Source organism: Zootoca vivipara, chromosome 8, assembly GCF_963506605.1.
Source record: "Zootoca vivipara chromosome 8, rZooViv1.1, whole genome shotgun sequence".
NCBI lineage: Eukaryota > Metazoa > Chordata > Lepidosauria > Squamata > Lacertidae > Zootoca > Zootoca vivipara.
In genome coordinates this window covers 3450070-3465265 of record NC_083283.1, presented here as the reverse complement: position 1 = coordinate 3465265, position 15196 = coordinate 3450070, and the positions used below count along the sequence as shown (strand labels likewise).

The window sequence follows — 15196 nt, the reverse complement described above, 5'->3', positions numbered from 1 at the left end:
ATGAGATAGGGCCTTTTCGGGTATGCTGGCGGACAGGAGAGAAGCAACATGTAGTCAAATTTCTGCTGGGGACCACCTCTTTCTGTGGTCTTGAGATAAGGGGTAGGCCAGGGGTCAGCAACCTTTTTTAGCCGTGGGTCGGTCCACCGTCTGTCAGACCACGTGGGGGGCCGGACGATATTTTGTAAAAAATAATAATGAACGAATTCCTATGCCCCACAAATAACCCAGAGATGCATTTTAAATAAAAGGACACATTCTACTCATGTAGAAACATGCTGATTCCTGGACCATCCATGGGCCGGATTGAGAAGGCGATTGGGCCGCATCCAGCCCCTGGGCCTTAGGTTGCCTACCTGTGCACTACATGCAACTGGAGGCGTGCTGCGACGTGAAAACAGAAGAGGGGAAAATGAAGTAAGGTAAAAACCAAAATGTATTTATTAAAGTTCAGAAAGCACAAGAATACAGTGTGTGGAAAACCCACATAGCTTGCAAAATTGTCTAGACAGTGTTAACTTTTTAACGTAAAATTTTAAGAGGCAAAAACAAACAAACAAACAAAAACAACCGTGTTCTAAATCCCAACATTGCTCTTTATGTAAAATGTGACAAGCAAAACACTGGATCTAAATTCAGAATTTACAAAAAAAAAAAATCATCCGAGGGGTTTTCCTACCCCACCCCACCCCCAATCGATTTTGCCTCCTGGTGAGCCATCAAGCAAAAATCACTGTTTAAGGCCCCTGTTTAAAGCCCACCATCGGGATTAGGAATGTTTCGTTCAGCGGAGTTTTTGGCTTCTCTTTGGTGCAAAATTCTTCCAACAAGTTGCACCTCCTCACCTTGGTGTGCAGAAATCCCAGCAGCCTCAAGGGGGCAGTGTTGCCATACAAAACATCTCATCTCCCCCCCTACCCCCCCCCCCAAAAAAAAGAGAAGTGGGAAAGGTCTCTCCTCTTAAGACCAATACAAAGTGCAGAGAGACAGATTCATTGGGTTAAAAAGCAATGGAACTATATGCCATTGAAAACACGTTATCTTGGGGCTTCTCGGCGGAGAAAGGCTGAGCAGATTCCTTCTGCGTGCAGAGATTTCTCAAAAATCACAGCTTGGGTCCAAAGAGGTAGAAGAAACTGGCCGCGATCCCAGCAGCCAAGACCAGGTGGTTTGTTTTGACGCTGCTGGCTCCGTTGGTGTTGCATAAGAAAGACGAGCAGCAGCTGACGGACGTGGCCGCGAAGCCAAGGTTGATCCCCATTTGCGGGCAAACCGAAACACAGCCTTTGGTGATGGACTGCGACGCATAACCACCTGGAAGGAAGGAAATGGGAGTCAACAGAGGGGACGCTCATCAAATTTGCAGAAGACAGCAAACTGGGTGGGGCAGCTAATAGCAGGGAGGACCTAATTGGGATTCAAGGCTGGATCATTCTGCCCGGACACTGAGGTCCAGCGCCGAGGGCCTTCTGGCAGTTCCCTCGTTGCGAGAAGCCAAGTTGCAGGGAACCAGGCAGAGGGCCTTCTTGGTGGTGGCGCCTGCCCTGTGGAACGCCCTCCCAACAGATGTCAACGAGGAAAACAACTACCAGACTTTTAGAAGACATCTGAAGGCAGCCCTGTTCAGGGAGGCTTTTAATGTTTAATAGAATATTGTGTTTTATTTTTCTGTTGGAAGCCGCCCAGAGTGGCTGGGGAAACCCAGCCAGATGGGCGGGGTATAAATAATAAATTTATTATTATTATTATTATTATTATTATTATTATTATTATTATTATAGCTGCGTCGTAACCAATAAAACGAATTTCAATAGGGACAAATGTCTGGTTCTGCACTTAGGCAGGAAGAACCAGATGCACAAATAAAAGATTGGGGGGGGCACCTAGCTTACTAGCAGTGCATGTGAAAAGGATCTAGGGGTCTTGGTGGACCACAAACTTAAGATGAGCTGGTAGTGTGATGCAGCAGCAAAAAAAGGCAATGCTGTTCTAGGCTGCAGCAACATTAGACTAGTGTCCAGATCAAGGGAAGTCATTGTACCGTTCTATTCTGTCTTGCTCAGACCACGCTTGGAATACCGTGTCCAATTCTGGGCACCACAATTTAAGAAGGATGTTGACAAGCTGGAACATGTCCAGAGGAGGGCAACCAAGGGTCTGGAAACCAAGCCTGATGTGGAACGGAGCTGGGTATGTTTGCCTGGAAAAGAGGAGACTGAGAAGAGATAGGATAGCCTTCTTCAAATATCTCAAGGGCTGTCCCAGGGAAGAGGGAGCAAGCTTGTTTTCTCCTGCTCTGGAGGGTAGGGCTCAAACCAATGGCTTCAAGTTGCAAGAAAGGAGATTCCGACTAAACATACAGAAAAGCTTTTTGACAGCAAGAGCTGTTTGACAGTGCAACCGTCTCCCTCAGGAGGTTGCGGACTCTCCTCCTTTGGAGGTTTCTAAGCAGAGGTTTTTCTGGAACTCTCTAGCTTTCTCCATAATCCAGCGCATGTTTGCAATTTGGTCTCTGGTTCCTCTGCCCCTTCGAAATCCAGCTTGCACTTCTGGGAGTTCTCGGTCCACATACTGCCTAAGCCTGCCTTGTAGAATTTTAAGCATAACCTTGCTAGCGTGTGAAATGAGCGGAATTGTGCGGCAGTTGGAGCATTCTTTGGCACTGCCCTTCTTTGGTATTGGGATGTAGACTGATCTTCTCCAGTCCTCTGGCCATTGCTGAATTTTCCAAAATCAGAGACCAAATAGCAAATATGCGCTGGATTATGAAGAAAGCTAGAGAGTTCCAGAAAAACATCTACTTCTGCTTCATTGACTATGCAAAAGCCTTTGACTGTGTCGACCACAGCAAACTATGGCAAGTTCTTAAAGAAATGGGAGTGCCTGATCACCTCATCTGTCTCCTGAGAAATCTCTATGTGGGACAAGAAGCTACAGTTAGAACTGGATATGGAACAACTGATTGGTTCAAAATTGGGAAAGGAGTACGACAAGGTTGTATATTGTCTCCCTGCTTATTTAACTTATATGCAGAATTCATCATGCGAAAGGCTGGACTAGATGAATCCCAAGCCGGAAATAAGATTGCCTCAAGAAATATCAACAACCTCAGGTATGCAGATGACACAACCTTGATGGCAGAAAGTGAGGAGGAATTAAAGAACCTTTTATTGAGGGTGAAAGAGGAGAGCGCAAAATATGGTCTGAAGCTCAACATCAAAAAAACCAAGATCATGTCCACTGGTCCCATCACCTCCTGGCAAATAGAAGGGGAAGAAATGGAGGCAGTGAGAGATTTTACTTTCTTGGGCTCCTTGATCACTGCAGATGGTGACAGCAGTCCCGAAATTAAAAGACGCCTGCTTCTTGGGAGAAAAGCAATGACAAACCTAGACAGCATCTTAAAAGGCAGAGACATCACCTTGCCAACAAAGGTCCGTATAGTTAAAGCTATGGTTTTCCCAGTAGTGATGTATGGAAGTGAGAGCTGGACCATAAAGATGGCTGATCGCCAAAGAATTGATGCTTTTGAATTATGGTGCTGGAGGAGACTCTTGAGAGTCCCATGGACTGCAAGAAGATCAAACCTATCCATTCTGAAGGAAATCAGAAGAGAAGAGAAGACTCCCTGGAAAAGACCCTGATGTTGGGAAAGATGGAGGGCACAAGGAGAAGGGGACGACAGAGGACGAGATGGTGGGACAGTGTTCTCGAAGCCACCAACATGAGTTTGACCAAACTGCAGGAGGCAATGGAAGACAGGAGTGCCTGGCGTGCTCTGGTCCATGGGGTCACGAAGAGTCGGACACGACTAAACACAACAAAGCAGAGGTTGGTAGTCATCTGTCATGGATGCTTTAGCCAAGATTCGTGCATTGGAGAGGGTTGGACTAGATGACCCTTGGCGGTCCCTCCCAAGTCTACAATTCTATGTTTTCCCAACTGCAACAATACCTAGAAATTTTCTTGACTTCCCCTTCAGCTGTTGCAGTGCACTTGCACCGGGAATGCTATCTGATGATCCTGTTTGCGTGTTTGGATGACGATGGGCCCTCACCCCTCCCAGGAAAGCAACAGCAGCCCGGACCCAGAGAGTTGCTTCCATATCAGACGTCAAGCGTGGGGCGAGTAACAACACAACTGCAAAGGAACAACTGGAAGCTCAACCAGTCCTCCAAACTATTCCTCGACCGTCAGGCAACCGCCTAGTTAGAGGCTCACTGACCACGCTGATCTGCTGACAGATTCAAACTGCAAGCATTCCCCGGGGGCGCAATGTTTGCATCTGCAATCAGACAGACCCAGGCTTGCCACAGGTGCCAGTGGCAATAGTGACAGGCATTATCCAGGCACCCAGTGCATTTTGCAACTGGCGCAGGTCCAATGGCGACCCCATGGAGACCTCTAGGTGCCAGGTTGGCAACTGGGGAAAGCAAAACGTCCCTTTGAGAAGGATCTGAAATATTTTCCCGGAAGCTCGCTTGTGTTTTCTTCTGGGTTGTTTCATTGAATGTTTTAACGGTGTTGTCAACCGCTTTTTGAGTTTTGTTCTTTAAACTATAAAGTTTGTATAGAAATGAAATTAATAATAGGAAGAAAAAAGCAGCAGCAGAAGATTGGGAAAAGGTGGCACCTAGACATTCCATTGTGGAAACCGTAACCCAGGTATAAGGTGCCATTTGGCAATTAGGTTGTATATCTGAGTTTCTGACACTGGCTGAACCCCGCTGAAACTGTCACCCTACATGTGGGGTTCTTGACAGGTAAAGGATAAAGGATTCCTGGACGGTTAAGTCCAGTCAAAGGGGACTATCTCTCTTTTCAGGTCCAGGGAGCCGGTGTTTGTCCGCAGACAGCTTTCCGGGTCATGTGGACAGCAGAACTAAACCGCTTCTGGCGCAATGGAACACTGTGCGGGAACCAGAGCGCGTGGAAACGGCGTTTACCTTCCTGCTGCAGTGGAACCTATTTATCTACTCGCACTGGCGTGCTTTCAGACAGCTAGGTTGGCAGGAGCTGGGACAGAGCAACGGGAACTCACCCTGTTGCGGGGATTCGAACCGCCAACCTTCTGATCTGCAAGACCAAGAGGCTCCGTTGTTTAGACCCGCATCCCTTGGACTTGACAGGTTGGCCCATGGGGAGTGGGGACTCCAGCCTAGCCAGCCAAAATAAACCAAGACCCTTATCCCAGGCTGCCAGACTAGATGGGCTTTGGGTCTCCATCGGGAGAGTCTTGCCCAGGCACCCCCAAACTGCGGCCCTCCAGATGTTTTGGCCTACAACTCCCATGATCCCTAGCTAACAGGACCAGTGGTCGGGGAAGATGGGAATTGTAGTCCAAAACATCTGGAGGGCTGAAGTTTGGGGGTGTCTGGTCTTGCCTATCCATCAAGTGATGAAGGCTGATTGTAGCATAAGACAGAAAACCCCACAGGCTATCAACCCAATAATCTCCTTGCCTGGTAAAGCAACCCTCGTGTCCCCAGTTTAAAATACACCTACCTACTCCTGCACCAACGTAGACGGTAGCACAAGAGGTTTCTGAATCAGAGCAAATCTGCCACCTCCAACAGCCCCAGTTCGATTCCGCTCCATCACAGTACCAGCACACCAGCGAGGAAGCTGAAAAAGAGTTAAAACAGTCCCCGAAATTAGACAGACGCAACAGTTTCCTGCTTCCAACTCAGCAATATCCTCTTGTTGCCAGGGCTTACGTCCGAGTAAGCAAACCCAGGATGGAACTGTAGGCCAGGCATAGGCAAACTCCGGCCCTCCAAATGTTTGGGACTACAATTCCCATCATCCCTGACCACTGGTCCTGTTAGCTAGGCATATGGGAGTTGTAGTTTCAAAACATATGGAGGGCCGGAATTTGCCTATGCCTGTTGAAGGCGCTTTCACTCATCCCACAACCCACTCAACTGTTTTGACGTTTACAGTATATACCTTTTTAACTTCCCCTTCCAGCCAGGGTGGATTTTATTTAAATCAAATCTATTTAAATCGCTAGTCCGTAAGACTTAATTTGAATCAATTTTTTTTACAGAAAGACTAATTCTTGCTGGTATCATCTTAATATTTACAACCAGATGAAGGTTTCGTTTTTGGAAGAATAAATTTTCAGAGTAGTTTTTACTGTTCTATAAAAAAATTACCGATTTGGTTAAAAAGGTAAAGGGACCCCTGACCATTAGGTCCAGTTGTGACCGACTCTGGGGTTGCGGCGCTCATCTCGCGTTATTGGCCGAGGGAGCCAGTGTACAGCTTCCAGGTCATGTGGCCAGCATGACAAAGCCGCTTCTGGCGAACCAGAGCAGCGCACGGAAACGCCGTTTACGTGCTTTCAAACTGCTAGGTTGGCAGGAGCTGGGACCGAGCAACGTCACAGGGATTTGAACCACCGAGCTTCTGATCAGCAAGCCCTAGGCTCAGTGGTTTAGATCACAGCGCCACCTGCGTCCCTCAGTAAACTAGTAAACTATTCTACTTCCCCCTTATATCCTCCCATTTCTGCTAAACTGTCTCGGGGGAAGAAGGTGTGCGGCATGTGACTGGTGTCCAAAACTACGCCCCATGCGCCATCAAGCACTGACGTTCTTTCCACACCAGTTACACACACATTCTTTTTTACAATTTAAAATACTCTTTTTGCATCCTCAATATATCCATGACTTCCCTTCTTCTCTTTCCATGGTTCATTTTAGCAAGCCTAAAGGTAAAGGGACCCCTGACCATTAGGTCCAGTCGCGACTCTGGGGTTGCAGCGCTCATCTCCCTCTATAGGCGGAGGGAGCCTATAGAGCTTCCGGGTCACGTGGCCAGCATGACTAAGCGCTTCTGGCGCCGCCAGAGCAGTACCTACTTATCTACTTGCACTTTGACGTGCTTTCGAACTGCTAGGTTGGCAGGAGCTGGGACCAAGCAACGGGAGCTCACCCCGTCGCGGGGATTCAAACCACCTACCTTCTGATCAGCAAGCCCTAGGCTCAGTGGTTTAACCACAGCGCCACCCACGTCAGTTAAATGCCATCTGTGAATCACTTTCCTGATTAAGGAAAGCAGTTTCCAAAAGGCCTCCTCTCTGCCTTCCGTGTAAACCGGAGGGGGGGGAGGCTGCCAGTATCTGACCTCCATTATAACAAATAAAATAAATACAGAATACTTCCATTGTTCACCAGAGGAACCCGATTCCTCCCGAGATACAACTCTGCAGCTGTTCATTCAATTACGGAGCATAAGAATGTAAGCAGAGTCTGCTGGATTCGCCCATTGCCCCCTCCTGGAGTCCAGCATCCTGTTCTCGCAATGGTCAAGCAGATACCTGCAGAAAACCCGCAAGCAGGATCCGAGCACAAGAGCAGCTCCGCCGCGCCCCCCCCCCTCCTGTGGTCTCCAGCAACTGGGATTCAGAAGCATCGCTGGAGGCAGAACGTAAGCCATAGTGGCTACTGCTAGCCATCGCTATCCTCTCCACCATGGAGGACCAGAATGACTGAAGGAATGCAAAAGCTTTTTTAAGAGCAGGAAAAGGCAGGTCAGGGTTTCTGGCAAGTACTGGCAGGCTTGGTTTTTTGTTTTGGTTTTTTACAATGCTCTGTTTTCAATAGGGCATAAATCACTTTGGCGGTGGGGAAGGGCTTTGGAGAGCGAGTCAAAAGCAACCATATTCATTGAGAGAGAGAGAAAGGGATGGTGCCAGCAGCCCAAGAAGAATCAATCCATAACACAGACCACCACCCAGGGGCGTAGCCAGGATCAAAATTAGGGGGGGCAAGGCACGGGAGGGGAGGGGCCACAGTGGGGCAAGGAAAGCCATGGTCGTTCAGGGACGAGGGGGCGCCAGGATCAGCCCGAAATCGGGCTGCTCCGACCCCCTCCTCCCCCTCCGCGATCGGCAGGGGCGAGGGGGCGCCAGGATCAGCCCGAAATCGGGCTGCTCCGACCCCCTCCTCCCCCTCCGCAATCGCCGGGGCGAGCCACCCGCCCCACAGCCAGCCAGGGAGAAGGGAGACGTCCCTTCTAGCCGGCTGGCTGTGGGGCGGGTGGAGGGAAAGCCCCAGAGCCGCGCAAAGCGTTTGGCTGGCTTTCCCTCCACCCGCCCCACAGCCAGCGAGAAGGGAGACGTCCTCTAGCCGGCTGGCTGTGGGGCAGGCGGAGGGAAAGCCAGCCAAACGCTTTGCGCGGCTCTGGGGCTTTCCCTCCACCCGCCCCACAGCCAGCCAGGGAGAAGGGAGACGGCATCGGGCAGCAGGGCAGGCTGGCCAGCGGCCCTGCTTCTAAGGGGGGCAACTGCCCCCTCCCCCCCCTGCCTACGCCCATGCCACCACCCAATTTTACTCATTGCAAACGACTAGCTGGGACAGGCACTAAAAGCCATAGAACCCTGGAACTAGCATTCCCGGAAGAAGAAGAAGAAGAAAAAGAAAACATAAATGTTTCCGCTGTAAAATATTGCTCTGGTGTCTCTCTGGCACATCCGTTTATCTCAGTGATGGCCAAACTTGGCCCTCCAGCTGTTTTGGGACTCCAATTCCCATCATTCCTGACCACTGGTGGTCCTGTTTGCTTGGGGTGATGGGAGTTGTAGTCCCAAAACAGCTGGAGGCTATTCCTTCCCGTTCGTACCATCCCAGCTTTTACATCATCCCTGTAAAAATCCACAGCACCACAATGGGAGCGACCACAAAACCCGGAGTTTTCTTCTAACGCTTGTAAGAGGCCCTGGCAAGGCTCCAGACCCTCAGACAAAGAAGGTTGGGGGGAAAACAGACCTCGTGGACTGCTTCCCCTTCCCCCACCACCCCTGGATTTTTTGGCACTCTGCTGCTAGGATAGGGGTTGCCACCTTCTCTTCCCGGCCCTGCTCCCATGCATGCAAGAGTTTACAGAAAGATAAAACAACAAAATCAAGAAAAACCGACATCCATACTTTAAATTTTGTATGTTTCAAAAGAATACATCAGATTAAAACTAACTCATCAGCCCCTTCCTTCTCCATCTCCATACAAAAATGACATTCCAGGAGTGCGCCATGGGTTTTTTTTTGGGGGGGAGGGTGAGTTCCTGGTACCATTCCCAGCAACTGCCTCTCCCCCGATTCTTGCAAAGCCCTTGTACCGAGAGCGTCTCTGAGCATGTACTGAGTGCCTCCCTGCTCGTCACCACAGGTAGACTTGTTTGACGTCAGAGGGGGGCTTTCCCTGCCTAATCCTTTGGCTTCCGGCCCAATCCGTATCCCACCCTTCCTCCAACTCTGGTCTCCAGGATCCTAACCCAGCACTCTAACCACTACGCCACACTGTATGAAGCACACACTGACTCGAAAGCAGACCCAGGTGTGCCCGACGGGCCTCCTTTCTCACTTAACGCGTGCACATAACTGCAGGGCAATCCCGGGCAAATGGGGGCAGGGCGGCACCCTTAGGATTGAGCGCAACCCTAGCCACGCCTACCCAGGAGAAAATTCCTATTCAATCCAATGGCGCTTCCTCCCAGAGGTTCAGGATCGCAGCGTACATTGCGCTCTTTTAACGCGTAACGAGCCACGAGCCCCTGCAACGCCCATTTTCGCAAACCAGATCCGGGCAAGTCGCAAAAGCAAGCTATCATCCCCCCCGCTTTGCAGAGATAAAGGCAGACACGGCAGCTACTCATGCTAGCAGCTAACGGACATCCTTAAAAATAACCTAAATTGATACTGGGCGGGGAGACGGGGGGGGGGGAGAGAGAAACTTATTTTGTATTTGGGGAGGGGTCAGAAACCCTAAAAGCGTCCGGTCTAGTGAAAATGGAGAGGCCTCACCTCTTTGCACGCTGAGACAGGCGGCCAGCAGGATTGCAAAAGACGCCTTCATCTTGGATGCGGTCTTGTCCTCCGCGCTTGCTTTTTTCCCTTCTCTTTTTTTTTTTTGCAAAGAGGAAGCTCACCTCCGGGGTGGAGGGGCGGCGAAAACTCTTGCGCTGGCTTGCAAAAAAAAAAAGAAAGAAAAAGGGGAAACGGCGGAGGAGCAGCGCCAAGCGACAGTTCTGTCTGCAGCGCGCAGCAATTTAGGCGCAAGCAGCTTATAAACCGCCGGAGGGGCCGGATGAGATCCACCCACGTGGAGCTTCTCCTCAAATCCAAGGCGGCTTGGCGGAGGCTGCAAATCTTTTCGATTGTTTTTGCTGTTCCAACCCGAACCCACCTCCTGGCCTTTGCATTTCTCTTTCGTTTCTTGCTAACGAACACACTTTCACAAGAAGCGAAAGCTTTCCAAAATGCGCCCTGGGAGCATTGCCGAATTTACGCATGAGCGGAATAAGCTATAGCTTAGGGGCCCACTCTCTTGGGAGGCCCCTAAAAAAATTAAAGGGGGAGAAAAAAACTGGATGTACATTTCCAAAATATAAGATAAGAAACAAATAAAGTAAAACCCACATGCAGCAACGGTGTTTTGTGTTGTGTAGGCTCCTATGAGGTTAGTCATGGGTAGGCAAACTTAAGGCTCTGGGGCAGGATCCGGCCCAATCGCCTTCTCATTCTGGCCCGCAGATGTTCCGGAAACCAGCATGTTTTTACATGAGTAGACTGTGTGCTTTTATTTTAAATGCATCTCTGGGTTATTTGTGGGGCATAGGAATTCATTCATTCTTTTCTTTCTTTTTCAAAATATAGTCCGTCCGTCCCCCCAGGGTCTGAGGGACAGTGGACTGGCCCCCTGCTGAAAAAGTTTGCTGACACCTGCTAGCCCACTCCCTAAAATATCACATATAAAGGGCCCCATTACCTTCAGTAGTTTAGGGCCTCATCAAACCTAAATCCAGCCCTATTTATATATACACACACACTAGCTGGCCAGGCCACGTGTTGCTGTGCCTCATCCCTGTGATTCCCCACCCCCACCCTGTCCCAATCCATGACCTATCCCATCCCCTCCTGCCCACCCCCAGGCGAGTCCCCACCTCCATTCGACCTAGTAGCTGCAGTACCAGTGTAGCCTCTGATAGAGGGCAAGGTTTTTCTAGCTGTAGTACCAGTGTAGTCGCCGCTAGAGGGCACTGTGTTGCAACCTCTTCTGCCTTCTATTTCCCAGCTTCCCCGGCCCTCTGATTTCAGGGTTGCAAACCAGTGGGTTTTACCTGGTTTTCGTGGCACAGGTGTGACATGTGGGCAATCTAAGCGCATGGAAACACTCGGATATCCCCATGTGACGCTGTGACCAAATTTGAACGCGGTTGGGCAAGCGGTTTTGGAGAACGTCGCGGCCTAACAAACATGGACCTTCTACATTTTTATATATGTATATAGATGTCCTTAACTGTATTAAGGATGTATTCTTAGTTTTAGATTTTGATTTATGTCGAAATTGTTTTTTATTCGGTTGTGTATTTTTTGATGTGGTCTATGTCTTGTTTGTGACTTTTGTAATTGTGCTATTGCTGTATTGTTTTGATATTCAACTGGAAGCCGCCCAGAGTGGCTGGGGAGACTCAGCCAGATGGGCGGGGTACAAATAAAAAATTATTATTATTATTATTATTATTATTATTATTATTATTATTATTATTATTACAGAGACTTGGGAAGGAAGCTGCACAACCGCCAGCCCTTTGGCTGATAGGGCGCAGCTGGCGGGCGTGCAGGGAAAGGGGAGGCCGCCGGCAAAGCCACGGAGCTCCCCCACTCGCTAGGGCGCCCCGAGAGCGGTACCCTGGCGCAATGCACTACCAAGCCCTGTGGGAAAGACGGTTCTGTCTGCAAACATGCTTCTCAGCAATGCTCCCTCCCTCCCACCCTTTACTCCCAGCTCAGTGTGTACCATAAATGAAACAAATATTGGACAGGCAGCACAGTGAGAGGACACAAGGAAAATGAAGGCGGGAGTAAATAAAACAAAGTTTATTTGGATTTGGTTACAGGGAGCCAGGCTGAAGTAGGGCAGGAAATAGGCTCCCATAATCCCTGATGGCCCATCACCACAGAGTGATCGTGACTTGACAGCTATCATAGAATTATAGAGTTGGAAGGGACCCTGAGGGTCATCTAGTCCAACCCACTGCAATGCAGGAATCAATAGCTCTTTCCCCCGGAGGTTTGTTTAAGCCACTTTTAAAGCCAGCATTCCAAGCCGGTAGCCACCGCCGCGTCCTGCGGCAGCAGGTTCCATAGATGATACAGGGAGAAATGATTCTCTCATTTTGCCTGCCATTCAGTTTCATGGAGATCAAATAATACAGGGAGGAAGGGACAGCTCACTGCGGTGGCACATGCTCTGACTGGCTGTGTGGCCCTGAGGGAGCTTTTCCTCTGCACGTTTGGTTGACTGTCTTCCTGTATGTACAAGGCCTGACCTAAGAAAGACAAAATCTCTCTGTGCCTTTCTCCTCAAATTATACACTGTTTGTGTCCAATTTGCTCAGTAAAATTGGGGCTCTGGACCTCATCTTTATTATTTAAGTGACATGGCTAATAGAGAGAGTCGCTGAGGAGGGTGTGTGGCCTGGTAAGATTCCCGAAGGCCAGATGAAAAGTCCTGGAGGGCGCTGTGTGTGTGTGTGTGTGAGAGAGAGAGAGAGAGAGAGAGAGAGGGAGAGGGAGAGAGAGAGAGAGAGAGAGAGAGACACTTTATAATATTTTATTCCTGTATTGCATGGGGTTGGACTAAATTACCTTTAGGTTCCTTCCAACTTAACAATTCAATGATTCTAAGCACACAGTTACAGGTAAGTAGCTGTGTTGGTCTGATGCAGTCAAAACAAAATATTTTTTCCCCTTCCAGCAGCACCTTAGAGACCAACTACGGTAAGTTTGTCATAGGTATGAGCTTTCTAAGCACACACACACACACACAATAAAAAAAATTCCTTCAGTAGCACCTTAAAGACCAACTAAGTTTTTATTTTGGTATGAGCTTTCATGTGCATGCACACTTATCTGAAGAAGTGTGCATGCACACTTCTTCAGATACCAAAATAAAAACTTAGTTGGTCTTTAAGGTGCTACTGAAGGAATTTTTTTATTTTGCTGTTGATGACTGTTAATGACTGTTAATGACTGCAATAGGTCTTGCGGGGGTGGGGGGAGCTTTCCTTAGCACCTCAGCCCTTGCTCTTGGAGAAGATTGGAGAACTGGCTAAGCAAGCTCCTTTGCAGAGGAAGACCAGGGGGCCACATTTAGTGTGGTGCCTCACTTCAAAGGGCTGAGCTGGGTGAGAAAAGACACCAAGGGGGAAATGGGGATAATTGCTGTGGGTGAGTCAACTGGAAGAGCTAAGAGAGATGCTTAAGTAGCTCTGCTGGACCAGGAAGGGTTTGAATCTAACAGAAGAACCAGTCAGACAAGTTTCTTTGTAGGACAATGACCTCGGCAATGCCCTCATCAGCATCTCAAAAGATGAGCTTGGCTGCAAGACCTGGTGGAAAGCGATAGGCTGAATGCTAGAAGCTGCAGGCTTGCTCTGACTAAGGGAGAAGCATGGTCTGTTGCGGTGTTAATGCCCTCAAACCCCCACCCCCACCCGCGCAGAATGCAGTTGGCTCCTGTCTCTCTCGAGAAACAATGGATTGCACTTCTGGGGGTGAAGCCAAACCCATCTTTGCGGCATCCAAGTGACCTCCCCAGGGCGTAAGCCTGGGCAGTGTGTCTGGAGGTCCTGGGCTGCCCAGATGACAAGACACACAGCCCTCGGCCTCGCTAATGTGGTCCAAAGGAAAGCAGAGCAAGATGTTTGGCACCAGCTTGGCTGCAGGAGTTGCCAGGAGGCATACAAGGCACCATCCAACTGCCTTAGGGACTCCACTCTGGATTTGTAGGGTTTGCTTCTGAGCCTTTTCTTCTCCGGAAGATATCCCACAAGGCAGCGGTGATTGAGGGTCAGATGGGCCAGCTTCCCAGGGGAACGAGCCCCGCCTGCCCCTCACTTCCCTCTACAGCATGTGCAAAACCGCCTTCTTGACCGTTGGACCCACTCTTGGTTTCATCTGCTCAATCTGCCAGAGCCTGTCTTTGCACGCAGGGCAAGTCCCTAACTCACGGAGGGTTTGAGACCCAGAATGTGGCAGCTAGACTAGTGACTGGGATCAGCTGCCAAGACCATATAACACCGGTCCTGAAAGACCTACCTTGGCTCCCAGTATGTTTTGAAGCTCTAGTTATCTCTCGCTTGGACTACTGCAATGCGCTCTATGTGGGGCTACCTTTGAAGGTGACCCGGAAACTGCAATTAATCCAGAATGTGGCAGCTAGACTGGTGACTGGGAGCGGCCGCTGAGACTGTATAACACTGAAAGACCTACACTGGCTCCCAGTATGTTTCCGAGCACAATTCAAAGTGTTGGTGCTGATCTTTCAAGCCCTAAACGGCCTTGGCCCATTATACCTCAAGGAGCGTCTCTCCACTCCCATCGTTCAGCCCAGACACTGAGGTCCAGCTCCAAAGGGCCTTGTGGCAGTTCCCTCCCTGCAAGAAGTGAGGTTGCAGGGAACCAGGCAGAGGGCCTTCTCAGTGGTGGCACCCACCCTGTGGAACACCCTTCCACCAGATGTCAACTATCTGACTTTTAGAAGACATCTGAAGGCAGCCCTGTTTTGGGAACTTTTTAATGCCTGATGTTTTATCGCTTTTATTATTACTATCATCATCATTAATTCTGTTGGGAGCCGCCCAGAGTGGCTGGGGAAACCCAGCCAGATGGGTGGGGTATAAATATTATTATTATCATTATTATTATTGTTACAGGTAGGTAGCCGTGTTGGTCTGAGTCGAAGCAAAATAAAAAAATTCCTTCAGTAGCACCTTAAAGACCAACTAAGTTTTTATTTTGGTATGAGCTTTCGTGTGTGTCACAGGCGATGGGTTGCGACTACTCTAGAGTAACGACTCTCCAGACCTTTGCCTTTTCATGCTTTTATTAAGTGCAGGCTATTTACAGTGCTAGAGCTGTACAGGATACATCCGCTCAGTCTGACCCAGAACCCTGGAATGGCGCGCTCCGCGTCCTCTTCCAACATAAGAGTCGGGGCACCCCAAATCTCCTCCCGCGTTTCCTCCTGCGTAATTCCGGAACCGGAGGGGGAAAGGGTCTCTTTTCCATGTTTTCCTTCTCCCCCTCTTCCCCCCTCTCTCTTCCTGTCCCACATGCAGCAGGGGCTCTCCTATGCTGCTAGAGCCCCATCTCCTCCTTCCTCCTTCCTCACTGGACTCTTCCCCCTCC

At 49.5% G+C, this 15196-nt stretch overlaps 1 protein-coding gene across 1 annotated transcript; it reads right to left on the bottom strand.

The window, feature by feature from the left end:
- Nucleotides 1–418: 418 nt before the first annotated feature.
- On the bottom strand, nt 419–10068 carry LOC118090479 (lymphocyte antigen 6E). The gene is made up of 3 exons (XM_035126251.2): nt 9806–10068; nt 5506–5625; nt 419–1314 (listed from the first exon to the last, which is right to left on the bottom strand). The coding sequence occupies exons 1-3, from the start codon at nt 9855–9857 to the stop codon at nt 1106–1108; spliced, it is 381 nt and encodes a 126-aa protein (XP_034982142.1). The 5' UTR covers nt 9858–10068; the 3' UTR covers nt 419–1105.
- Nucleotides 10069–15196: the final 5128 nt, after the last annotated feature.

Excerpts from the sequence above, each read along its gene's own strand:
- LOC118090479 (XM_035126251.2), bottom strand. The coding sequence starts at position 9,857 with ATGAAGGCGTCTTTTGCAATCCTGCTGGCCGCCTGTCTCAGCGTGCAA. Across the intron at positions 5,626-9,805 it reads CTGTCTCAGCGTGCAAAGAG|CTTCCTCGCTGGTGTGCTGG; the intron begins GTGAGGCCTCTC and ends ACTCTTTTTCAG. Across the intron at positions 1,315-5,505 it reads CTACGTTGGTGCAGGAGTAG|GTGGTTATGCGTCGCAGTCC; the intron begins GTAGGTGTATTT and ends CCTTCCTTCCAG.